The sequence below is a fragment of the Aquarana catesbeiana genome, linkage group LG01, assembly GCF_042186555.1.
Source record: "Aquarana catesbeiana isolate 2022-GZ linkage group LG01, ASM4218655v1, whole genome shotgun sequence".
Lineage (NCBI taxonomy): Eukaryota > Metazoa > Chordata > Amphibia > Anura > Ranidae > Aquarana > Aquarana catesbeiana.
The window spans coordinates 718,705,231-718,733,124 of record NC_133324.1 but is presented as its reverse complement, the minus strand read 5'-3'; the positions used below and the strand labels follow the sequence as shown (position 1 = coordinate 718,733,124).

The 27,894-nt window shown below is 40.2% G+C and overlaps 1 protein-coding gene across 2 annotated transcripts in view; it reads left to right on the top strand.

Annotated features, from left to right (window-relative positions):
• SETD7 (SET domain containing 7, histone lysine methyltransferase) overlaps positions 1 to 27,894 on the top strand; it is an 88,435-nt gene that overhangs the window by 37,153 nt on the left and 23,388 nt on the right. For both annotated transcript variants that reach the window (XM_073604001.1, XM_073603993.1), the window contains exons 2-7: positions 5,816 to 5,945; positions 9,057 to 9,258; positions 11,228 to 11,417; positions 14,265 to 14,346; positions 23,501 to 23,618; positions 24,371 to 24,528. In XM_073604001.1, coding sequence (XP_073460102.1) covers positions 5,816 to 5,945; positions 9,057 to 9,258; positions 11,228 to 11,417; positions 14,265 to 14,346; positions 23,501 to 23,618; positions 24,371 to 24,528 — 880 coding nt within the window. The remainder of the gene's footprint in view (positions 1 to 5,815; positions 5,946 to 9,056; positions 9,259 to 11,227; positions 11,418 to 14,264; positions 14,347 to 23,500; positions 23,619 to 24,370; positions 24,529 to 27,894) is intronic.

The following is a 27,894-nucleotide window of genomic DNA, read 5'->3' as shown; positions in this document are numbered from 1 at the left end:
TCGCGCACTCTACACCTCTCGGGTCACTCAAACTCCCCAAGATACCAAAGATTACTTAGCGAGAATTGAATTCCCTAGATTGACTGATGCCCAACGTGAACTTTTAGAAGCCCCCATTACTAAGGAAGATATCTCTGAGGCTATTTCCTGTCTGGCTACATCTAAGGCCCCAGGATCAGATGGCTTACCACTTGAATTTTATGCCACCTACTCTGAAATTTTAACCCCTAACTTCATGATCTATACAAATCCATTTTTGATACAGGAATCCTACCCCCCTCTATGAGAGAAGCCCAAATTGTGGTAATCCCTAAGCCTGGTAAGAACCCCAAATACCCAGAATCATATAGACCCATTTCATTACTACAGGTCGACATTAAAATACTTGCCAAGATTCTGGCCTCCCGCCTTAACCAGGTTATTCTTTCCCTGATCCACCCCGATCAGACGGGCTTTATGCCAGGGAGGAATACTGCTATGAATATTCGCCGTCTATTTATGAACATCCAGGGGTCCCACGATGAAGTCGGCTCGAGGGTTGTGGTGGATCTTGACGCCGCCAAGGCCTTCGATTCCGTGGAGTGGAATTATCTATGGGAATGCCTTTCGAGATTTGTACTTGGCCCCAACTTTATTCGTTGGGTTTAGCTCCTTTATCAATCCCCGAAGGCCAGGGTATTTGTAAATGGTTGGCTCTCCGATCAGTTCCCGCTGGAGAGAGGGACCCGACAAGGCTGCCCCCTTTCCCCCATGCTGTACGCATTGGCTGTGGAGCCATTGGCCATCATGGTTCGTGCGGACACCAATATTCAAGGCCTCAAGATAGGGAATCTGGAAGAAAAGATTGGGATGTATGCAGATGATACGCTCCTTTACTTGGCCGACTCGGGTCCCTCCCTCGTTGCAGCCCTCCACTCCATAGAGCAAATTGGTAGCCACTCGGGCCTAAGCATAAATTGGTCCAAATCCCAGGTCCTTCCGCTTGACCACTTCCCTCCCTCACTCACGTCCCCCCCTCTGACTCTCCCCAGGGTCTCTGTAATTAAGTACCTCGGCGTGCTAGATCGCTTACAGACTACATACTTTTGAACATTGAACCCCTGTACACCCTGATCAAGACTAAGACACAAAATTGGGCTCGACTACCCCTGGGTGTCATGGGACGCATCAGTCTAGTCAAAAATGATACTTCTCCCAAAAATACTTTATTTGGTGTGGCATGCTCCCCTGTATATACCACAAAAATTTTTCAAAACAATTGAATCTATTCTCAATTCGTTCATATGGGGATCCAGCAGACACAAATTATCCTGGAAAATACTTAAAAACCCAGTGACATTAGGAGTTGCTCTTCCATACTTTCAGGACTATTATCTTGCCTCCCAACTGTCCCACTTCTATCATTTTGACAGGAACGAGCTACCAAGATACCAGATACTAATCTGTGAACACCCTGATAACCCAGCTCATACCCCTCTTCAATCAGTCTTAAGGGCCCCATTGACAGGACATACCCCCCAACATAAAGCAGGCATGTTGACACATCACCGGAGGGTGTGGCGGTTGGCACTACAAAAACTCGGGATTCCACAGGTTCATTCCCACACCCCCCTTTGGTTCAACACACGTCTACCTGAGCTGTTGTCTGTCCCGGACCCCGCAGTTTGGATACCTTGCGGTGTCTTGTATATACATCAGATCATGACGACTACGGGACTTAAAACATTCCAAACACTAAAAGACGAATTCTCACTTCTCACTTCCCACTTCCCAATCACCTGTGTGATCACATGTGTCTGCTTGGTCTGCTACCTGACTTAGACGCTGACAAACCCCTCCGTACCTTTCTACATGAAACGCTATTCTTGGCGAGAAAAGCGATTGCCCGTAATTGGATGCAGACCCTACCCCCTACAATCCAATGTTGGAAAAAAGAAATTAATGACACTCTCCCATATAAGAAGCTGATTTATGTACATAGAGGATGCCCACTTAAATACGAGCAGGTCTGGAACAGATGGCTGGAGGATGGTGAAACATGTACTTGAAATGTTGATATGTTCCTCTCTCTTTTTCTTCTCTCCTCCCCCCCCCTCCTTCTTTACTGTGTACTGGCTTCATGTCCGGTGGATATCTCACCCTATATCATGTAGATAACTCAATGTGCTCATGTATGTACTGCTGTTATGGCCATGTTGGCTTATATTATTTTTTATGTACCAAGCATATATTTTCTTAATAAAGTTGGTATTCCAATTAAAAAAAAAAAATTACAAACAGGTGGACTATTTATTAATTAGGTGACTTCTGGAGGCAATTGGTTCCACTATATTTTAGTTAGGGGTATCGGAGTAAAGGGGGCTCAATACAAATGCACGCCACACTTTTCAGATCTTTATTTGTAAAAAAATTTTGAAAACCATTTATCATTTTCCTTCCACTTCACAATTATGTGCCACTTTGTGTTGGTCTATCACATAAAATCCCAATAAAATACATTTAAGTTTTTGGTTGTAACATGACAAAATGTGGGAAATTTCAAGGGGTATGAATACTTTTTCAAGGCACTGTAAGCCTGCCACACACCATTGAAATTGCACTTAAAAATTTTAGATTTTGTCCATGAATGTCCATGTCAGAACCTATTTTCAATTTATTAAATAAGAGAGGGGTCAGGTTAGAGCTGCACGATTAATCGTTTAAAAAAATCTCTCGATTTTAACCCCCCTCACAATCTTAATCCAGCATTTCCACAATTCATTCATGTAAGTGCAGAGTCATTATCTACAGTCACTCAGAGCTGTCGAGAGGAAAAAATGTTTATCAATGTTGTCAGCACTGGGAGATGACTATAAACAACTTTTGGTTGTTTTAGATCAAAGGCATGAACTTTGGTCTGTAAATGAGGTCAGTTTAAAGTGGTGTTCCAGCCGAAATTATACTTTTTAAATAAAAATACCCCTATAATACACAAGCTTAATGTATTCTAGTAAAGTTAGTCTGTAAACTAAGGTCTGTTTTGTTAGTTTATAGCAGTAGTTTGTTATTTTATAAACTTACAGCAGGCCGTGGCCATCTTAAGTTTGGGCATCTGAAGCCAGACTGTATTTCTTCCTGGATCTCATCCTTGCAGATCTCGCACATGCTCAGTGCAGCACAAGCAGTGTAATAGGTTTCAGGTCAGGTTTCCATAGCAACGGCAGTTTGAGAAAGTTGCCACCCCCCCTTCCCAGAAGGCATTGCAAACAGGAAATGATGCGATGGGCCGCGGCCAGGGAAGAGGAAGTGAAAAATTAATACAGCAGATATACAGTAAGTGCTGAGAAAAATTTTTTAAAAATATCCAATTCGTTTACAGTGCACAGTTTAGTGAGGGATGCTGAAGAGTTGTAAAAGTGGGTGGAACTCCACTTTAACCACTAAAAAGACTAATCCTTTTTCTGACACGTGTTGCTTACAAGTTAATATCAGTTTTTTTTGCTGGAAAATGACTTAGAACCTCCAACTGTTTATGTATGTTATTTATATTTATTTAGCAGAGACCCTAGAGAATAAAATGGCGGTTGTTGCAATACTTTGTCACACTGTATTTGCGCAGCGGCCTTTCAAATGCAATTTTTGGGGAAAAAATACGCTTCAATGAATTTAAAAAAAAAAAAAAAAAAAAAAACTGAACAGTAAAGTTAGCCTTATTTATTTATTTTTGTATAATGAGAAAGATGTTATGCCATGAGAATCATTATCTTTATTCTAAGCAAAAAAAAAAATCTTGATTCTCCCCATTTTAGCCAGAATCATGCAGCTCTAGGTCATGTTAACATTTACTGTTGACTATAGTGATAAGAAATATTTTCCATCTTGCTCCTTGGAAATTTCTTAAAGGGGTTGTAAAGGTAAACATTTTTTCACCTTAATGCATTCTATGCATTAAGGTGAAAAAACTTTTGACAATACCGTCGCCCCCAGCCCCCTCGTTTTACTTACCTGACGCCTCGAATCTTCGCTGCTCGTTCTCGTCATCTCCACTGCAGCTCAGCCTGGTCGCTGATTGGCTGCAGTGGATGGATTGAAAGCAGCGCAGCCATTGGCTCGCGCTGCTGTCAATCACATCCGATGACGCGGCGCGCCGGGGGGCGGGGCCGAGTGATACAGCGAGCGGCTATAGCCGCCGGCTGTATCACGGGAGCGCGCCTGCAAGCACTCACCACCATGCGAGGGAGCTCGCATTAAGGTGGTGAATGCTTGCGGGGAGGAGCTGAAACAGCCGCCGAGGGACCCCAGAAGACCAGGTTCGGGGCCACTCTGTGCAGAACGAGCTGCACAGTGAAGGTAAGTATAACATGTTTGTTATTTTAAAAAAAAAATAATTTTACCTTTTCAACCCCTTTAACTGAAATTCAAAGTGTGAATGTGGTTTTTGTTTAGATAAAATCGTACATATTACAATGTAATCTGTCTAATCTGCCTGGAATTTCATTCAAACAGCAGGTCTGGATGACCTTTTGAGGGCTATCAAACAAAATGAATTGACCCAGCAATGGCAAAAAAAACATCCTGACAAATGATTTTTCCACGAATGTTCAACCAAAAATCTAACTATCAGATTTAGGCTTTGATTGAAACTTGCACACTTGTGCTGAGAATTTGATGTTTATCCATTAAAAAAAGCACCTCCGCAGAAGTACACAATAAAGCGATTGTATAGTGGTTTTTGCCTAATTTTATTTTTTTTATTAGGCTCAGACCTGCAAAATAAAAAAATATAAAAAAAATATATTTTGGTCAGCTATATATTTTCCAGCAGGTGGAGCTTTCTACTCCTTTGCAAATTATTATGTAACTCCTTACTGCCTGCTAAAATAAAAGCCTGTTTACACACCCCAGTAGCTCAAGCTGAAATTACACACAGTTAAATTACCCACATGATTGACTCTTTCTTTTATTTGGGGCTCATTACTACTGTGCTTATCACTGAGATAACCCCTAGGGGCACATATATAAAGCGGTGAATGACAGTCACCAAATATTTACCGGTGGTTGAAGATTCTCTGCAATTTAACCACTTGCTGATCGAGCTTTAGCCGAAAGACAGCTACAGCGTGGTTGTCCAGTTCTGGGAGGGCATCTATTGACGTCCTCCCAGAACCCCACCCCCTCAGCGCTGTCAGAGTTTGTGGAAAGAAGGGCCAATAACAAGCTTTCCTGTGACAGGGGACATTTACACTGATAATCAGGGCTCTGATCATCAGTGCCCTGATTATCCGTGCAGCCTCACCAGTGCCCATCAGTGCAGCCTCTTCAGCAAAGAAAAAAAAAATGCTTTATTTGCAAAAGTTTCTAACAGAAACATGTGTTTTTTTTTTGTTTTTTTTTTTCTATACAAAAAAAAGCTCCTACCTGACTTAAAAAATGTATAAACATTTCATGTGGATACAGTGTTTGTATAGCCGCGCAATCGTCATTCAAGGCGTGACAGCTCTGAAAGCTGAAAATTGGCCTGGGCAGGAGGGAAGTGAAACTGCCCAGTAGGCAAGTGGCTAAAATACAACAGGAAGATTCACCTGCAGTAAATGTTTGGTAAATATCAGACTCACTGCTTTATAAGTATATACCTAATAGTGAGTTAGGAATCATTTTTGTCCTTTTGTATGAAATACTTGGACTGTATGCATAAAGTAGAAAAAGATATAAAATTAGATTTTCTAAACCTGTAAAAAAAAAAAAAAAACTTTAAGAATAAGTTATAAAAATTACTTATTTCAGTATACAAATTGCAACTCCCTGAAACTTGTCTAACTTGTACATTTCTATGTAGGACAATTGGATGATGATGGTCTGCCTCATGGTTTCTGCATTGTCAGTTACAGCTCCACAGATCGCTTTGAGGGGCACTTTGTACATGGCGAAAAAAACGGACGCGGCAAATTCTTCTTCTTTGATGGAAGGTTAGTGCTCTGCTTCTATGTATTTTGAATGACAGGAGAGCTGTGACTGTCCCACACAATACTTTATTCTAATAGACAGTTAACGCTTGAAAATCCCTGGAATTAATTCAGAATAGTTTTTGGTTATCTGAGAGGGTAATAAAAAAAAAAAAAAAAAGCAACACCTATGCATCCTAAAGTGATACTGAAGGCTGCTTCCTTTTTTTTTTTTTTTTTTTTTTCCCTGAAATAAAAAAAGATGCCGGGTACCTAGCATTTTCTTAAGATGTCAGCAGAAGGAGCCTCAATATTCTCTCAGTACAGGTTATCTATTAAGATGCTTAACCACATCAATACTGCTGTATTTAAAAAAACAAAAAAAAAAGAAAAAAACAAAACAAAACAGCGGCGAGGCACTAAAAAATTAAGCTGTTTACTATTTGTGAGCATGCCAGATGCATAATGCCTGCCATCGTCATTGGGCAGTGCAGATCACATACAGGCACAATTCACAAAGCCAATCAGGGTGGCTGTCTGGCTTGTGATCCTGTGGTGGCCAGTCACAGCACTCACAAATGTAAACCCTGCAAGTGTTTACATTTGAGAGCCGTCTCCTTCCTTTCACAACCAGGGAAGGAGAGTTTTAAGAATGAAGGGTAAACTGCATCAGATTTAATTTGATTGTGGGATTTTTTTTTAAACCCTTTACCCCCCTCCCCCATACATCTCTTATCTGTGTTGACCACCTCATCTCCATCCTCTCACTGTATGTGACCTGTACGTTAACCCCATCGTCTCCTTTGCCCTGATTATGACTTATACCAAGGGTCTCCAAACTGGCCCTTTGCTTGACTGTACCTGGCCCTTGGGGCAGTATTCCTTTCACTTATACAAAGCACTGTTCCTTCCACTGGCACCATGATGGGGAAATAATTATCCCAACAGAAATAGGACACAATTCTTCACTGACATCAACGATGGGGCACTATTCCTCACACTGAAACCAATTATGTATTTTTTTTCCCACTGGCCACCAAGCCTATTGTTTACTCCCATCAATGCCAGGGCCACAGTCTCTAAGGTTTGAAGGGCAGTAAACTGGCCCTTTTGTTTTTGGAGTTTGGAGACCCCTGACTTATAAAATAATGATGCGATGTATGCAAATGGGGTGTCTACTTTCCAAAGAGTCATTTGGGGGTGTCTAATGTCCGGACAGTATATTTTTTATAACTGAAAGTAAGGAGAAATATATATTTATATATTATATTTTATTATTCATGATTTATATAGCGCCAACAGTTTAAGCAGTGCTTTACAATGTAGAGGGGGGGACAGCACAATTACAGTACAATACAGGAGGGCCCTGCTCGTAGAGCTTACATTCTAAAGGGAGGGGGTGGTGGTACAAAAGGTAATAGATGCGGGGAATGATTTGATGGGGTTTGTTGGATGGGTGTGGGATAGGCTTCCCTGAATAAGTGAGTTTTCAGGGATCTCCTAAAGGTGGGCAGGTTAGGGGGCTGATCGGATATGCCAGGGCAGGGAATTCCAGAGGATGGGAGAGGCTCTGGAGAAATCCTGAAGACGAGCATGGGAGAAGGTAACAAGGGCCCTAGGGAGCAGGAGGTCCTGGGAGGAGTGGAGGGGACGATTTGGGCAATATCTGAAGATGAGGTTGGTGATGTAGCTGGGGACGATGTTGTGGTTAGCATTTTGAATTTTATACGGCTGGGTAGGAGAAGCCAGTGAAGGGATTGGCAGAGGAGCAGCAGTTACGGATCGGTTAGTGAGGTGTATTAGTCTAGCAGCAGCATTCATAATAGACTGAAGGGGAAGGGGGCAACAGTTCTTTTTTTCAGATCCTCAAAGTTCTTTGCCATGAGGTGCCATGTTGAACTTCCAGTGACCAGTTTGAGAGAGTGAGAGCAGTGACACAAAATTTCAAACACCTGCTCCCTATTCACACCTGAGATTTTGTGACACCAGGCAGGGAAAATGGCTAATTCTGCCCAATTTGGACATTTTCACTTAGGGGTGTACTCCCTTTTGTTGCCAGAGGTTTACACGTTAATGGCTGTGTGTTGAGTTATTTTGAGGGGACAGCAAATTTACACTGTTATACGAGCTGTACACTCACTACTTTACATTGTAGCAAAGTGTCATTTCTTCAGCACATGAAAAGATATAATAAATTATTTACAAAAATGTGAGGGGTGTACTCACTTTTGTGAGATACTGTGTGTATCTATCTATCTAATCTATCTATCTACGCACACTTAGTGACTTGTACATTGTTTGTCCTTTTATGCAATGGCATGATGAAAGCAAAGCATTGGCTAGTAGACCCTAGCAGAACTAATGGGGGAAAACAGAATGGACTTGTATGTATTGCTCGTGGGAACATTGCCACTGACTTTTCTGATCGACATGCAGTTGTTTGGCCTACTGCCTGGGCAGCTGAAACTGCTGAATAGCAGACTTTGTGTGAATGAAAGGCTGCAGACATGCACATCATAATGACAAAATGTATTACACCCTGTTATAAACTTGTGCTTTGAAAGATTATGTAAATGCATTGTAAGTTGTCATGAATAAGCCTGGGGTAAAATATGTGATATAACAAGCCATCCAGAGCAAGATATAGAAGCTTTGATTCTTGTTCTTTGGATGGCTTCCTAGAATTGTGCAATATCTTCTGAGTTCAATATTAGAATGAAAGACAAAACTTTTTGTTAGATGGATAGTTTGGAGAGGGATTTGAACACCTGTCAGGTTTTTGTTGTTGTCTGCCTCCATTAGGGAGACTGGCCCCCTCTGTTTGTCCTGCAACCGTTACCGAAAATCCTAAAATATGAGTATTCACCAGAACAGGAATATAAGGGAAAGCTTTCAGTGGGGACACTGGTTCCCCCATTTTGGAGGGATTGCCTCTTAGTTCTGTTGTGTCTAAGGGACAGGAACTAAAGGAAGATCTCCCTAATGTGTGTGTAATATCTATCTATCTATCTATCTATCTATCTATCTATCTATCTATCTATCTATCTATCTATCTATCTATCTATCTATCTATCTATCTATCTATCTATCTAATCTATCAGTTTCAGTTGTGTAATTGTAATGTAATTTTTTCAGTACTTTGGAAGGTTTTTATGTTGACGATGCCTTGCAAGGACAAGGAGTGTATACATATGAGGATGGCGGTGTCCTACATGGCACATATGTGGATGGGGAGCTGAATGGACCAGCACAGGAGTTTGATACGGATGGAAGGTTGATATTCAAAGGTCAATACAAAGACAACATTCGACATGGCATCTGCTGGATTTACTACCCAGTAAGTAAGATACATTTCACTTTTTAATCTTTACTTCATAGAAAATATGAATATGCAGCAGACTCCTTTAGGAAGGCTTTGTAAAGAGCTGTATTCCATAGAAATCAAATTTTAGCATTCTGTCACTTGAACATTAGAGGATGAAGCTGGGCCAATGTAAGTATATATGTCATACCTGACCAATCCGTGTGTAAGCTGCAAATCACTGTAGTAGTTGCTTGGCACCAGTAGTGATGGCACCAACCTTCCTGGTTCAGTGTCGAGGCTGTCCTTATGCATAGCAGTATTTTTGTTCAGTGAATACAAGGTGCGCTCTGATTTGGACAAGGTGGCAGGACTGTCAAAGAATGCCTTGTAGTCACTGAAAAAAATACCAGGCATTCTCTGCATAGTGGCTGTGAAGAGCAAGTGACACCCTCCCGTGGTTACTAATACAGCCTTGCAACTGCTTGGCACTGGACCCGGAAGACTGCTGCTATCAGCTTACATAGGGAATGGTCAGGTGTGTGATATTATTTATTATTATTATTATTATTATTATTATACAGGATTTACAACATGAGGGCAGACCGTACACTTACAATACAAATCAATACAGGAGGGATCAGAGGGCCCTGCTCTTTAGAGCTTACAATCTAGAAATACTTACATTGGTCAAAACTGGACCTTGTAACTATGCAGAAAAATATCGTACCTAAACTTATCGTTAATCTAAATTTTGGATGTGTGCCATGACACTGAAATAGTTCTCTTCAAAAACTAATTTTTTTTTTTTTTTTATATATAAAGCGGAAATCCACTGCATCTGAGCACTGCAAACCACACCCCCTAGCATTTCTGGCCCTGGCCATCTTGAGTAAGAGCAGACGAATCGTGTAGCATTTGCTTCCTGGAATTCATCTGCCCTTAGCTCAGGCATGCAGGCTGGGGGTGTGTGCTTAGCTGAGAAAACCCCTCCTCCCCTCCTGTAGACTCCTAGGATGCATGACATAATTTTGGCTAGGCCTGGAACCGGGAAGTAACTGAAGAAACAAAAAAAGGTTATTTGGGAGTTTTGTCCGGAGTCCTTACACTATATGCATGCTATGACCTTCCTGTGATTTGGGGGTCATATTAATTGGTGAGTGTGATTCCTTTGGGTAGCAGCACACGTGGTGATTACTGCTTAGGAGTTGTTTCATACTTGCCACCCGTTCAGATTAATGAATACTATACGTAAATTTATCATTTCATTTTTTGTCTTTTATTTACAGGTTTCATGAATGTACAACTTATATTTGATGGGCTCTAGTATATGGAAGCGCTGCTTTAATTTAGTTTTTATTATGCTTTTTATACATTATGTTTTGACCATTGTCACTGGCACAGAAAGTGAGGGAAAATCCAGAATTGCAACCTGTCAGCAAAAAATGAATTGAGGGCAAATCTTTTAGACGGGATGCTTGTTCCAGTAACAACTGTTTTAAGAAGGCTTTCTCTTGTGTTAGCAAGACTTGCTCTCACTTCCTGTCTTTATGTATACAAGACAGGAAATTAAAGGAAATCTCCCCAATGGAACACACAAGGCAAAAAACTGAAATTGGGTTTAAACTATTCCTTCTCTATTGAGCATGAAAAAGAAGTTATAGCTTTGGATAAACTTTAGCGTAGGCACAAAAACCCCTTGAATTTCAGTGAATCTGTGCTGTTCTCTTTTTGATGGTGCAGAGCTTGTTTGCAAGGAAGTGCCCAGGAAGAGTTTGAGTAACATTCCCCCAGACAGTCTGGCAGAACCCTGTGTTCATGCTTTTTATAATTTTTAAACATTAGGTTTAAGAACATAAGAAAGCCAGCAAGCAGTTTGACCATCCAAAGATCCTTCATGTAGCTGAGGTGCACACTGGACTGGGGTCACTGAAAACCATACCATGGTGCTTTTTTTTTCTGAACTACTTTGACAAAAGCAGGTGTTGGTTGTTTTCCCTTACAGGATGGAGGCAGTCTCGTGGGAGAGGTAAATGAAGATGGGGAAATGACTGGGAATAAGATTGCCTATGTCTATCCTGATGGAAGTACAGCCCTGTATGGGAAATTCATTGATGGAGAAATGCTGGAAGGAAAGCTGGCTTTTGTCACATCTGTTGAAGAAGGATGGCCACATTTTGAAATTGTTCATGACGGTAAGTGTTTATGGAATGTTTTATTTGCAAACCGTTTATTTGAAATTCTGAATAAGGGTCAAGGGTAATTTGTTTAGTTTATGTAAAGTGACTGCTCCAGTATTTCTGTAATTTATGTTCACTACATTAAATATATTTAAAAAATGCATATATATATATTTTTTTAATTTTTTGTCATATAATTTCTTATTACATCACCCTTTGTAGCCAGCAGATGAAGCCACGGATTTATTATTAGAATTTTAGCAGACTAGCTTTACCGCCATACAGAGGAAAACCATTATTGTATTATTGTTGATGGCGTTGTATAGTGGCAACATCTTTTCCCAATAATAGTAATATATATGTGTGTGTGTGTGTGTGTGTGTGTATATATTGGAGTTTTATTTAGGTAGAGAAAGAAAGGCAGCAGATTTTCAGCAGACATTGTTGAAGCTTTAAAAGTACCACTAATTTTCATTTTGGAAATGTTAAACATAGATCTTAGAGGTAGTGCTGAGTGTCACTTTACACAAGCTGCTAGCAGGCTTCAGCACTCTTCACCATTTAAAGTGGCTGTAAGCCCTTACAATGTCCCCTGTGATGGGACGAACATTAACCACTTAAGCCCCGGACCATTTCGCTGGCCAAAGACCAGAGCACTTTTTGCGATTCGGCACTGCGTCATTTTAACTGACAATTGCGCGGTCGTGTGACGTGGCTCCCAAACAAAATTGATGTCTTTTTTTTCCCCACAAATAGAGCTTTCTTTTGGTGGTATTTGATCACCCCTGCGTTTTTTATTTTTTGCGCTATAAACAAAAAAAGAGCGACAATTTTGAAAAAAAAACCGCTTTATTTTTTGCTATAATAAATATCCCCCAAACATATATAAAATTTTTTTTTTTCTCAGTTTAGGCCGATACTTATTCTTCTATATATCTTTGGTAAAAAAAAATCGCAATAAGCGTTTATTGATTGGTTTGTGCAAAAGTTATAGCGTTTACAAAATAGGGGATAGTTTTATGGCATTTTTATTATATTTTCTTTTTTTTTTTTTTTTTTTACTAGTAATGACGGCGATCAGCAATTTTTATTGTGACTGCGACATTATGGCGACAATTTTGGCGTGATTTTGGATTTTGGGACCATTCACATTTATACAGCGATCAGTGCGAATAAAATCACATTGATTACTGTGTAAATGTGACTGGCAGTAAAGGGGTTAACACTAGGTGGCACTGTAGGGGTTAAATGTGTCCTAGGGATGTGTTCTAACTGTAGGGGCTAGCTGTGACACATCACTGATCATAGCTCCCGAATACAGGGAGCTATGATCAGTGACACTGTCACTAGGCAGAACGGGGAGATGCTTGTTTACATTAGCATCTCCCCGTTCTTCCTCTCCGTGAGACGATCGCGGGTATCCCCGCGGCGATCGAGTCCGCAGGACCCGCGACCCGACTCACGGAGCTCCCAGCCGGCGCGCACGCAATGGCACAGCGGCAAATTCAAAGGGACGTACAAGTACGCCCATTTGCCCAGCCGTGCCATTCTGCCGACGTACATCGGCGTGCGCCGGTCGGGAAGCGGTTAGGGTGATACACAGATGAAACCAATCCTCCTACATACATTGTAGCTGTTTATTTGCAGTCATTTCTTCTGTAGATTGTACCAGTGCTGTGATTGAACACAGCATGAGTTTGGCAGCTGGTTTCAGCAAATGATTTTGGCTGAAATTAGCTGTTCGGCAGTGCCCAATCACACACAAAAACACAGAATTCTGTGTACAGGGAACCGCGATCTGGCTGTTTTGCAGGGAGAAAAAACAACCAGTTAGTAAAGCGTAAGTAGCACACAGATTGCGCCCAGGCATGTGTCACCCTTTTTGTGGCCTAATCCTAAAAAAAAGGCGAAACACGTCTGAGGAATACACTATAGGTGGAGAATAATAGCTGGAGCCATTTACTAATTTTATTCACATTCATGCAACAGGGAGGTGGTGTCTGTGTGCAGACTGCCACCATTTTGTTGAAGTCTACTAGAACCCGACAAGCTGGTCTCCTGTAGCAGTCTATTCCTATGCTGATCCGACTAATACAGGTTTGGGGGGCATTTGAACTGTTTTATTGTTTTGGGCTACATATGCAATTATGTTTATATATATATATATATATATATATATATATATATATATATATATATATATATATATATATATATATATATATATATATATATTTTTTTTTTTTTTTTTTTAATTATTATGTAGTGTATATGTTTCCCATGTACACTCTGATGTCAAGGACTAAACAGTCAGTGTTCCCTGACATGTAAACTACACTTCAGAGTGGTGCTGCACAGTCAGAAATCCCAATATCAAAGCTAATTGAAATATATATATATATATATATATATATATAAATAATCAATCATCTCCTGAGTTTGCAACAAACATACCCCCCGTTTGCATTAGAGCATTTGCGAAATATGTTTTGAGAATAAAATAATGTATTCCTTTGCTTCAGTATCTCTCTCTGCAGTGCCAGCAAGCTGGATGAGGACCTGATCTGATTTTATTACTGGCTTTGTGATAGACATGTTTAGGAAAAAAAGTCTTTTTAACTTGTAACACATATCCAGTAGTTTCTAAGCCAAAAAACCTTCCTTTATAGGCAGTCTGTTGAAAGAACAGAGGTAACCTGAGCAGACCAGACCTCTTTCCACACACCAGCACTGTTAGTTCTGAACTCACGGACTGTAAGACCAAATACCCAATACACCTGTTTTGTTGCAGAATTCAGATTATCAGCTCAATTTATCATTCAGTTTATCATTCTCACAGTTTTTTTTTTTTCCATCTTCAAGGTAAAGTTTATTCTTTTGATAAATCAACTTCATCCTGTATTTCCACAAGTCCATTGCTTCCTGACCTCTATGAATCTGAAAGGTGAGTATTTGAATGCCTGTTAATGTAAAAGGAGCAGTTAAGTAAAAATCCTCACATGTAGAAGAATGGCAAGCTCTTCTAGAGATCTATTGAATAGTCAGACATTTACCTCTAATTCATTAGTAACCGATCTATCCAATGTGTGTAACTACAAAACACCCCCTCCAATATGGTGGTGTATAATGCAAATGTGTTAAGGGTTTTAAAACTTTATCTTTTTATAAAATAAAAAATCATTCACATATTAGAAACTCTTTTCTACTGTATAAATATATTACCAAAGCGCACTGCACTCCTTTAGGCTCCATTCACACTAGCGCGTTTTTTGATGCATTTTGCATTTTGCAGACATGCATGGGAATTTTTTAACATGGGTTCCTATGGAACATGTTCACATCAATGCCTTTTTGTATCTCTGCATTTTTGGAAAGGGTCAGGGACTTTTTTTCATGCAAAATGCAGCGTTTTGCATGTAATGGAAGTCAATAGACAAGCATCAAAAACGCAAGTGCACCGTTTTTGCACCGTTTTTGCACCGTTTTTGATGCGTTTTGACTGTATACAGTAAAAAAAAAAAAAACGCAAAACGCGTCAAAAACGCCGCAAAAACGCTGTAAAAACGCTTCAAAAACGCTGCTTAAAAACGTGGCAAGCATGAAAAAAAAAACTCCAAAAACGCTCAAAAGCAACATGCATAGGTGTGAATCGAGCCTTAATACCAAAACTGCATTGGATTTTTTTTCAAAAGTAAGCAGTACATAGGAACATACAAGTTTTTAAGACAGTTTCAGGTGTTCCCTCTTCTTCATCAAGTTAAAGGTTGAATTTGGTGAAGGGTGCGGGCATCTGAAACTCTCAATTTACTGCTTACTTACATTGAAGGTGTGAATTATTGCCACAGCATGGGATTAGAGATGTTTAAAATGGAATTCTGTGTGGAAGACACATGGGGGTTATTTACTAAAACTGCATGGTGCAAAATGTGGTACAGCTCTGCAAAGAAACCAATCGGCTCCCAGGTTTTATTGTCAAAGCTTAAAGTGGATGTAAACCCTCACATATACCCAGTGAAGTGAACAGCCTCCGATGATACACAGAGATGAAACAAATCCTCCTCCTAGATAAGTTTCATATCTGCTGTCTTCAGCTTTCTACACTCTTTAAAAGTGCACACTGATACAAATGTTGTTTCCTCCTTCAGCAGTGGGAGGGGAGTCTAGGTATACACTATGTGTGAGATGATTGGAGGAAAGGCAAAGAGGAACAAAGAAACTTGCAGAGCTGCATTGTGAATAGACAAAGTCTCTGCTATCGCTAAGCACCCTCCCTGACACTAATTTCCAATATGTGTATAGGTCAGATTTTAGGAAGGGTGTTTACAACCATTTTAATTGATTAAGCTGAAGTTAGAAGCTAATTAACTATAAGAGGAAGGTTCCACAATTCTTGCACCTCTCATGATCCTGGAGAAACCACCTCTACCTTTCTATAGTGATTTGAATCAGGGTGTTGGTGTATGATGTATGGATATAAATGCTGAGGTATTTTTCCTAAAACTCGTTGGAACTGATAAAGTATATTGAATAAGCGACACATTGGGGGTTATTTACGAAAGGCAAATCCACTTTACACTACAAGTGCAAAGTGCACTTGAAATTGCACTGAAAGTGCACTGGGAAGTGCAGTCGCTGTAAATCTGATGGGTAGATCTGAAATGAGGGGAAGCTCTGCTGATTTTATTATCCAATCATGTACAAGCTAAAATGCTGTTTTTTATTTTCCTTGCATGCCCCCCTCGGATCTACAACGACTGCACTTCCAAGTGCAATTTCAAGGCAAAGTGGATTTGCCTTTCGTAAATAACCCCCAATATTTTCAGAATAAGTTCAGTTGAATGTGACTAAATACTTCTATATATACCATGACCTGGATAAATGAGAACCTTCACAGACATATGATAATTTAGTCCCTTTTTTTTTTTTTTTTTTTTTTTTTTTTTATGGCTTTAATATTTTATCCACATTTGCATGCAGGCCAAGCGGTCCAGAAAAAGTGACCATGACAGGGCTTGGGACAAACTTTACCACTGCCAGGGTTATTTAAAACTGAACACCAGGCATATACGAGAGACACAAATGAATGCAGCTCTGTAATCATTAACATATGACTAACTGTATTTTTTAAATGCAAGCTGTGTGAGTACTTAAATTTTACCTGGTACAGGCAGTCCCCAAGTTACGAACATTCAAGTTACGAACGGAGGGAGAAACCTGAAGCGAGAGGAAATTCACTCCTGTAATGCCCCGTACACACGGTCGGACTTTGTTCGGACATTCCGACAACAAAATCCTAGGATTTTTTCCAACGGATGTTGGCTCAAACTTGTCTTGCATACACACGGTCACACAAAGTTGTCGGAAAATCCGATCGTTCTAAACGCGGTGACGTAAAACACGTACGTCGGGACTATAAATGGGGCAGTGGCCAATGGCTTTCATCTCTTTATTTATTCTGAGCATGCGTGGCACTTTGTCCGTCGGATTTGTGTACACACGATCGGAATGTAGGCTCCATCACACATTTTCCATCGGATTTTCCGACGCACAAAGTTTGAGAGCAGGATATAAAATTTTCCGACAACAAAATCCATTGTCGGAAAATTTTATATCCTGCTTTCAAACTTTGTGTGTCGGAAAATCTGATGGAAAATGTGTGATGGAGCCTACACACGGTCGGAATTTCCGACAACAAGGTCCTATCACACATTTTTCGTCGGAAAATCCGACCGTGTGTACGGGGCATTAGAGTTATCATGGGGAAAAAGGTGTCTCCATAGAAGCTTTATCACCAATCCTTGTTGTCATGACAGCCCAAAATGTTCAATATCCAATTGTCACAGGGACAGAAAGTGAACAGGGGCACAGATCGCAAAACAAACATTACAGGGGTGTTAACCATTACCTATGCTATACAAAAAAAATTAAAAATGATTTTTTTTGGCTGGAGTTGCTTGTTCCAACTTACATACAGATTCAAATTAAAGCAGAGTTCCACCCATAATTTGATCTTTATATGAATCATTACCTTTCTGCTAGGATAACAACATTTAGCAAAAACTTTTTTTTTTTTACCTTTTACTATATCTGGCTTGTGCTAGGGTATCCCTTGTAATCTGCCTCTTTCGGTCCGCGGTGATGTACGTAATTTCCTGCGGCGCCTGTGCTTCTGGGAGATGAGTGCCATCGTTCCCAGGAGTCAGTGGGCATTGCCGCAGCTTCATCTGCATGCTAGGCTAAGGCAAGGCTTCCGGGTCTTGCTGCAGATTGATTCATTATCTTTGTTGCCATAACAATGGGGTGGGCCCTTCCTCTGTTGCCACCCGTTTTTTGATGGCAACCAGACACACTGCCTGCTACACCCTGTGTATAATGCACATGCGTGAGATTGGGAGGTGCATGCTGGGTAGCCAGTAGCACCTTATCCCGAAACAGAGTCCTGGTGGGCTTCACATGCCCACAATCAAGATGAAAGCGCTCGGGAAGACGAAAACTAAGGCAAGTTAATTATTAAAAAAATGTACTCGAACCGCGATTTAATTATAAATATGATTTACTGTATATCATTTGTACAAGCAGAGGGGATGCCGAAAAAATAAAGTGGGTGGAACTCCGCTTTAAGAACAAACCTACAGACCCTGTTTTGTTGTAACCCGAGGACTGCCTGTATCAGCCTTTTGCAGTCCTTGTACACAAAGGCTAGAATGTAAGGGTAATAAGCAGTACAAGGAGTCAGTTGGCTTACAAGAAACATGCTGGTAGGAAGGGAAAGTAACAGATGATTTCATCACGGTGCTGCTTCTCCTTTTATTGTCAAGTCACAGGCTAGAGTGTTGCTGTTGACCATCAGATTAAGGACATCTAGTGGCAGAAAAAAACATGGCATATAAAATCTGGACTGGGATGAAAATATTGCAGCAAAATATGTTTTTTAGCTTTTATTAAAGTGGATGTAAGCCCTCACAAATACCCAGTGAAGTGAATAGCCTCAGATGATACCCAGGGATGAAACAAATCTCCCTACATAAGTTTTACATGTATATCTGCTGTCTTCATCTGTGTATATATAAGGATATAGAAAGTGCTCTTCGTGTAAAAGTTTTTCTCTTTCTAGTTAGCACTGGGAGTGGATTATTGGCATGCAGCCAAGACAGTGGATCAGAGGAAAGGCGCGCACACCTCCCCTCTCCTAATAGGCAAAGGAAGAAAGGAATGTGCACAGCTCTGCTCTTAGACGGCAAGCTGACCGCTAAATCTATTTATAGCAACCTCCTCCGACACATGCTTCTATCTCCCATCTCAGAGAACGTGTGAGAAGTTATTAGGCTGATAACAGAGCTACGGAGCAAGAGACAGCTATGGGACATAGTGCTTTGGAGAGAGATAAGAAAACACTACAGATATGTGTCCAGCTTAAATTTCATAAATCAGGTTTACATCTACGTTAAGTTTATTTTGTTTATGGCAAGGGCTCTACTTTCAGTAGTTACAGCAACAGTTTTTCCTCCTCATACATTACGATACATAGGATACTCGGGTACAAAAGCAGTTCAGCTGAGGTGTGGGCAAACAAAGGCAAAATGGGCCCACAAAAATCAAAAGGTTAACAGATGGCTCAACAGAGCCTACAGAGTCGCTTGAGGAACTATAAAATCAAAGCTAGCATCAGCTGAGGCCTGAACATCCACCTGGTAAAACTTGAGATGGCCCTAGATGGATTGAAATGGGTCCAGTTTAGCAGGGACCAGACGAATTTCAATCCATCTATGGCCATTCCCACTCGACAGAAGTCGATCTAGCAAATAACATCTGTCGAATGGGAATCTTTAAAACTTTTTTTTCGATCAACGGCCCTAAATGTGTGAACAGAGGACCAGGGGAAAGGCTTGCAAAATCTGAGAAACAGATGCCTGATGTTGAAAATGAGGTCCTAAGATTGAATGAGGAGCTGTCGATTCCACTTAGCAATAGTGGAACAAGAGGCTGGCTGTCCCCCATGAGGCCCTTCGAAAACTACAGAGTTGGACTGTTGAAAAGGAGTTGGGAAACTTGAACAGCACATACATATCCAGGCATTGGAGGTAAATCTCCTTAGGATGTTTAGATGGACCGAGAGATGGCAGAACAATGTGCTGGTTAAGTTGAAAGGTAAAAAAAAAAAACCTTGATAAGAAACAGGGCCATGGGCTCAAAACAATCTTGTCCTTGTTTTCAGAAAAAAATTGTAGTGCTGTGAATATAAATTATGTGAAAAATCTAATTAACAATTGAACATAACCACATAACCAAAATTCTGTTAAATAATATCCCCAAGTGCTCAAGTGAATATTGCCACAAATTCAAAAATAGTCCTTAAGTCCAATAAAGTCTAAAATAACAAAATAAACAAATTACAAATCTTTGTGTGTGACACTATGTGCTCTAGTACTCCACCTCTCCCAACAGATTGGAACTTGCCAAAAAAATGGCTCTCCTAATTATAGATCGGCACACTGCGCTTGGAAGTAAAAAAGATCCAGACCTCTCAAAGCGCTTGCATTCTTGTACGCCACCTTTCCTCCACATAAGACTCCTCCAGACAGGATATATAGAGAAAAGAAAAAAAAGTCTCAAAGTGTAATACAATACAAACTCTCAAGTGCTGACGTCACATCTGGTTGTCCTGTTGTCCTGCAGCCATGCTCCGACGGGTTTCGTCATTCTGTTCAAATAATCCTGGTTAGTCGTACAGTTTCTCCTGACCATCATTTGTCCTCTCTGGATATTCTTTAACCATACTGAATGGTGGCCACTTTTTTATAGAAAGCTAGCTATTCCTTTCCGTGGGCTTATAGAAAACTTTAGTGTAAAAGGAATTGGCCTTGATAAAATGGTCATAGCCAAAAAAATTATTCTCTACCCTACTCCATTGGTATTCCAAATTAATATTATTATTGTTGTTTAATTCCGTCATAAATGACCGTAAAGTGTCCTCTGAGCAATCCCAGATGAACAGCAGGTCCTCTATAAATCTATGGTAAAACAGAAGTTCACGTCTCTGGTGACTAAAGACAAATTTGTCCTCGCATTATGTAAACTTTGCATTCCATGCATGAAGATAGAAAAACTTTCAGGGTGCGACTCCCCCCGCAGCCCCCCTAATATTTGCTCGATTCCCCATCCTGTGATGTGCTTGAGAGACAAGGCTCTCCGGGGACTTTCTCTCTTGATTGGCTGAGACACAACAGTGGGAGCCATTGGCTCCCGCTGCTGTCAATCACAGACAGTAAGAAGGGGGCGGAACTGAGCCATACTCTGTGTACTTGGTAAGAGGGAGGGGTCAAAAGTACTGACTGGGGACCAGTGATGAGGAGGATCAGGGCTGCTCCATGCAAAACCATTGCTTAGAGCAGGCAACTATGATGTGTTTATTATATATATATTTTTTTTAAAAGGCTTTAGAACCACTGTAAGGCAAATGTCAAATGCTTTTCTTAATGTTTTTTGAGCATTTGGGATATCATCCCTTTTGCTCAAGGCCCAATTCAGAGCCAACAACGCATCATCATATTGAATGATTGTATACAAAGTTGGTACATCTGCTGTAATCAGAAACACATTGGACTTTCCTTCCACGTTTACCATATCCAATAACTGTAACAAGTTGTTAGTATCTTTAAGGTAAACCCTTGTTCTTGTGTAGCACAAGAAAGGGTTCTTTACAGACTAAGTTTGCCAAATTAGACACTTGCAGCATAAGTGATGGTGATGAGAAAGGCAGCCTTGTGAGAATGGATAGTTCAGCGGAAAATCCCTAATCGGTTCAAAGGGTGGTCTTTAAAAAGCCGATTGAACCAGGCTGAGATCCCATAGTCACTAGAAATGTATAGGAGTAACAATGCTAGTGACATCTTGTATGAAGGCCCTTACTTTTTAAAAATTTTTTTTTTATTGCCACCTCATCCGTGCCAGTCAGTGCAAACAAACTTTATTTTTTTGGTTTAGCAAAAAATAACCCCAGTGGTGATCAAATACCACCAAAAGAAAGCTCTATTTGTGGGAACAAAATGATAAAAAATTTATTTGGTTACAGTGTTTTATGGCCGTGCAATTGTCATTTAAAATGCGACACAGCGCTGAAAATTGCAGGAAGGGAGGAAAGGAATTGCAGGAAGGTGGGGAAAGTGCCTTGTATTGAAGTAGTTAATTTGACCTTGAGATTCAGCTTGGATCTCTGCATATTTTCCTTGGTTTTTTGCCTATAGTTTGCACTATCCTTCCATCTGGGTTTGGTGTGTGTGTTTTTTTTTTTCTTTTTCTTTTTCTTTTTCTTTTTCTCATGCAGCCAGAGCCAGGGTGGCTGGCTACATTCCCATGAACCTTAAACTTCTTAATATTTACAAATGTAGTCCCAAGAACATCAAGCTGCTTGAAGATGGTCTATAGCCATTACGTTTGACATGCTTTTTCTTCAATTTTTTTTTTCTCATCTCCTCAGACAACATGGACCAGAGAAAGCAGAGTGACCGCTGCTTCTCTATTTAAATAGGCTGACTGATTATAAGACTTAATCACTTAAAGACCAGCCTCGTTTTGGATTTTAGGTGTTTACATGTTTTACATGTTACAGTTTTTTTTGCTAGAAAATTACTTAGAACCCCCAAACATTATATATTGTTTTTTTTCTAACACCCTAGAGAATAAAATGGCGGTCATTGCAATACTTTTTTTTGCACCGTATTTGCGCAGCAGTCTTATAAGCGCACTTTTTTTGGAAAAAATTCACTTTTTTGAATAAAAAAATATGACAACAGTAAAGTTAGCCCAATTTTTTTTTTATATTGTGAAATATAATGTTACGGCAGGTAAATTGATACCCAACATGTCACGCTTCAAAATTGCGCCCGCTCGTGGAATGGCGTCAAACTTTTACCCTTAGGCGACGTTTAAAAAACTTCTACAGGTTGCATGTTTTACGTTACAGAGGAGGTCTAGGGCTAGAATTATTGCTCTCGCTCTACCGATCGCGGTGACACCTCACATGTGTGGTTTGACCACCGTTTTCATATGCGGGCGCTACTCACGTATGCGATCGCTTCTGCGCGCGAGCTCGTCGGGACAGGGCGCTTTAAAATTTTTTTTTTTTTTTATTATTTTACTTTATTTTATTTATTTTTTCACTGTTTTAAAAAAAAAATTTGGATCACTTTTATTCCTATTACAAGGAATGTAAACATCCCTTGTAATAGAAAAAAGCATGACAGGTCCACTTAAATATGAGATCTGGTGTCAAAAAGTCCTCAGATCTCATATTTAGACTTTAATGCAAAAAAAAAAAAAAAAAAAAAAAGTCGTTTAAAAAAAATGACACAAAAAAAAATTGTGCCTTTAAGAGAAGTGGTCATTACGTCAGCTCCGGCCGTCCTATGGTATGGAGACGGGTGGGCGCCATCTTAGCCTCACTCATCTCCATACTGAAGAAGGGAAAGGACCTGATCGCCTCCACCACTACCGACGGCGGCGGGAGGGGGGGTGGCACCTCTCCCGCCGCTAATAACGGTGATCTCGCGGCACACCCGCCGCAGAGACCACCATTATCGTGTACAGAACCGCCGGCCCTAAAGATGGATACCTCAGTTGTGGCAGCAGCTGCTGCCGTTACCGAGATATCCATCTTTAAAGTAATGATGTATATATACAGTGGCCAGTCGGTAAGTGGTTAAGATACACATAATCCTAATATCAGAAAACCATTAGTTTGATATATCATTACGATTACATTTTTATGATCTACTGTATATGAACAAATCTGTCCAGGACAGTATAGAATATCTTTGTAGAATAAGCAATAGTTTCTCTTTTCACACGACTTGCTTTACTTTGACATACCAAAGGCATGTAGGTATACACGAGATAACTGCTTTTAATGGTATAATTTTTCTGGAGGCATAACACATTGTTTTGATGAGCTGTAAGGGAACCAACAAATTTATCCACAGCTGTATATTTGAGAACAAAAACGCATGTATTGTACATTCATTAAGGCATGTCTATGTAGATGAATCTATGAGGCATACAGTGTCATCTAGTTTCTAAGTTTCTGGTCTTCCTCTTTTTAGAGTGTATGTAGCAGACTCGCTTATTTCCAATGCTGGAGAAGGTCTCTATGCTAAAATAGCTGCTGGCCCTAATACTGTGATGTCCTTTTACAATGGAGTTCGGATTACACATCAGGAGGTAGGAACTCCCTGACAAACTTGACTATTAATGGTTTGGATCATTTTTATTTATTTAGTACAGATATCGATTAAGTGCCAGCGCTGGAGGAAACCCAAGCAAACTCCATGCAGATAGTGTTCTGTTTGGGATTTGAACAGAGGACCCTAGCGCTGCAGGCCAGAAGTGCTAACCACTAAGCCATTGTGCGCTGACCATTGTTGCTATCCTTGTCAGAGTGACTGGAAATTACATGTGGCATGTTGTGTTCATAATAATGCTAGAAAGACAGGCCCTTTTTTTTCTCATAACTATAAGGCTGCATTAACATCTGTTTTGATGCAGTGTACTACAAAATAAATTCTGCTTGCTGTATCTTTGGTGTGGTTTCCAACAAATGCACCTTTCATAGGTAATCCATGAAAAACACAACTAAAAATCACAGTATTACAAATGCATCACATCAAAAGTTTAGGTGTAGCTGTAGCTTGAACCTCAAAACTAAAATAACCATTTAATAAAATTATCCCTGTTAAAATGTTGGTTTCTTATCTTGAAGGAAAAAAATGAATTTTTAAAAATGAAATGCACTTCATGGAATGTTGCAGAGTATTTATAAGTTTTACTCTATTTAAAACTTAAAATCTACGTTTATTATTTTTACTTTGTTAAATAAATATGAAATATTAACATTTGAATAGGTTGACTCTTCACATTGAGACAGGATGTGACTCTTGATGAAATGTCTAAACTGTTTCTGGCTTTATCCCTAGGTGGATAGCAGAGATTGGTCTTTGAATGGCAATACCATTTCTTTAGATGAAGAAACTGTAATTGATGTACCAGAGCCCTTCAAAACGATAACTAAATATTGTGCCTCTCTAGGGCACAAAGCCAACCACTCCTTCACCCCCAACAGTATGTATGACCTGTAAGTATTGTCTCTGTGTTGATTAGAAGATTGTGATACCTCCTGTAGGAATTTTTATCATGCACCCTAAAAAACTGGCAATACACTATGTGAATTCTTCAGAAACTGGCCAAAATTCACTCAGTGGATGGCCATGTCCCCCACCCCACATCATTCGACTGAAATTGAAGGAGCCAGACAGAATATTGTCAACTGAACCAATTAATTGCAGCCACTGTTTGGGTATTTTGACAGTTGCCACTGGTGTCCGTCAGAATACAATGGCTGCAGCGGGACATTTGTCCTGCACTGTGTGTGTTTTGTACAGTTGTGTTCAAAATAATAGCAGTCCAACATCAATAACCAGAGCAATCACTGTTTTTGGTATAAATTCTATTTCTACATGACAAATAATTTACTAGTAGGTGTAGTAGAGTAATAGAAAACCAAATTGAATCATTAATTGAAAGGGGTTTGTTCAAAATAGCATTGTGGGGTTTAATTAGTGAGGTCATTCAGTCTGTGAAATAACAGGTGTCAAACAGGTGGCCCTTATTTAAGGAGAAAGGCAGCAAATGTTGTATGTGCTGGATATAGTGCATTTGTCTCTGAAAATCTGAGTAAAATGGGTCGTTCCAGACATTGTTCAGAAGAACAGCGTACTTTGAATAAAAGTTGATTGGAGAGGGGAAAACCTATAAAGAAGTGCGGAAACTGATGAGCTGCTTAGCTAAAATGATTTAAATTCTTTAAAATGGCAGCCAAACCAGAAAGACGTGGAAGAAAACCGAAAACTACCATTCAATTGGATCGAAGAATAGCCAAAATGGCAAAGACTCAGCCAATGATCAGTTCCAGGGTGAACAAAGCAGGTCTAAAGTTACCTGTGAGTACTGTGACAATTAGAAGATACCTATGTGAAGCCACGCTATTGTCAAGAAGTCCCCACAAAGTCCCACTGTTAAAAAAAAAAAAAAATTAAAAAAAATGATGTGCTCAAGAGGTTACAATTTGCCAAAGAACACGTTAACTGGCCTAAAGAGAAATTGTGCAACATTTTCTGGAATGATGAAAGCAAGATTGTTCTTTTTGGGTCTAGGGGCCACAGTTTGTCATATGACCCCCAAGCACTGAATTTAAGCCACAGTACACTCTGAAGACAGTGAAGCATTGTGGCGCAAGCATGATATGGGGAAGCGAGCATCATCTTGGTTCCAGACCAACCTGATTAATGTTATGGAGTGGCCAGCCCAATCCCTGGACCTTAACCCCTTCCCGTCTGCGCTATAGCCAATTGACGGCTACAGTGCAGCCCTACTTTGCTGGGAGGCCAACATGACGTCCTCCGTGCTCGATCAGCAGGGGGCGCGCTCTGTGAAAAAAGCCGATCACCGGCGGCTGTCAGAGGGACATTGGTCCCGATCACGGAGAGCTGCCGCCGAGTGATCTGTGCCACCTACCAGTGCCCACAATGCCACCTATCAGGGCCCATCAGTGCCACCTCATCAATGCCGCCTTATCAGTGCAGCCTCATCAGCGCACCGAGAAAAATGACCTGTTTGCAAAATGTTATAACAAACGATAGGAAATGGGGGGGGGGGGGGGGGGATCAAAATTTTCCTTTTTTTTTTTTTTTTTTTTCAAAAAAATAAAAACCCCAGCAGTGATTGAATACCACCAAAATAAAGCCCCATCTTTGTGAAAAAATTATAAAAATTTCATTTTGGGTACAGTGTAGCATGACCACGCAATTGTCATTCAAAGTGCAACAGCGCTTAAAGAGGGAAGTTTTTCTGGGCAGGAGGGGTTTTAATTGCCCAGTAAGCAAGTGGTAATCCAATAGAAAACCGGTGACATCAAAAATGCTGCTTCTGGGGTCAAACCAAGAAATGCAGAGAAATTGTGGAATGTAGTGCAATTGTCCTGGGCTGGAATACTTGTTCACAGGTGGCAGAAGTTGGTCAACTCCATGCAACACAGATATGAAGCAGTTCTCAGAAACCGTGGTTATACAACTAAATATTGGTGATTCACAGGAAAGCTAAATCTGCAAGTATTTTTCAGTTTATGCAGTAAATGCTTGCGTTAGTAAAGCAAAATGCAGACTATTGCTATTTGGGAAAAGCCCAATAATCCTTCTTCTTTTTTTCCCATTTTCTGTAAAGTAGTAACCTATTTAAAAAAAAATGTCTTCATGTTTTGATTTGGAATAAACTGTGGCGTGTTCCCAGTGCATTTGCGTTTATGGAAAAAAAACTTTTATAAGGATTTTGAGCTTTACTCACTCTTTTAAACACACTGCTATTATTTTTAACACAATTGTATGTGTGAATATCAATATATTCTATTTTTTTTTCAGCTTGTAGGCTAAACAAAAAAATCTGTGTGGCCAGCTTAAGGCATATATTACACAAATGTGCAATTATTTAGAACTTTGTCGAACAGTAAAATGACTGTTTTTTACAAGCTATGTACTCATTTTGATTTTAATGCTATTTCCTCTGCTTATTTTGCCAATGTGCCTGCTTTGGGGCCCTGGGGACAGTGGGGGGCCCAGTCTATATATAAAAAAAGAAATGTAAAATTGCTGGTTCAGGGAATTAGAAGTGCAGACTTTACCAGGCATTGATTACACACTGATCCACTCAACCCGGCTTAGTTTCCCCTGACCACAAAGGAGGAGCCCATCTCCTTGCACAGCATAGGCTCAGCACAGCAGTGACTCATAAAGTGAAGTCTGAGCAGCTTTGCGTGCATCTATGGTCTAGAGCAATGGTCACCAAACTGTGGCCCACAGGCCAAACAAAGGCCCTTTACTTGCCTTTGTCTAGCCCTTTTGGGCACTATACCTCCCACTGATATAAGGCACTATTTCTCCTAGTGACACTAACTATGGGGCACTATTCCTTCAATAATGAGGCATAATTTTTCCCAGTAACACCAAAGATGGGGCACTATTCCTCCCACTGCCACCAATGATGAGGCACTATTTTACACTTTTTTTTTTTTTTTTTTACTTCCACTGATGCCAGGACATTTTCTACGCTTAATGGCAATTGTCTGGCCACCTAAAACATAAAGGACAATGAACTGGCCCTTTATTTAGAAAGTTTGGGGACCCCTGGTCTAGAGGAGTGACTACTTCAAACTGCCTGGCTATAACTTGTAATTAATGTTGTCACCAGAACTTCTATTGTCACACCATACACACCATAAATGAAATGCTAGAATTCATAATCGTCAAATTAAACAAAACAAAAAAATGAACATAAATACATGTAATGAGGTGTAACTAGGTGGCAACCATCCTTAAAAAGTGCTGATAGTCCCAAAAATAAGTGCAAAGATTAATTCTAATCCCCCTCCTAAGAAGTGCTAATAGTGCAA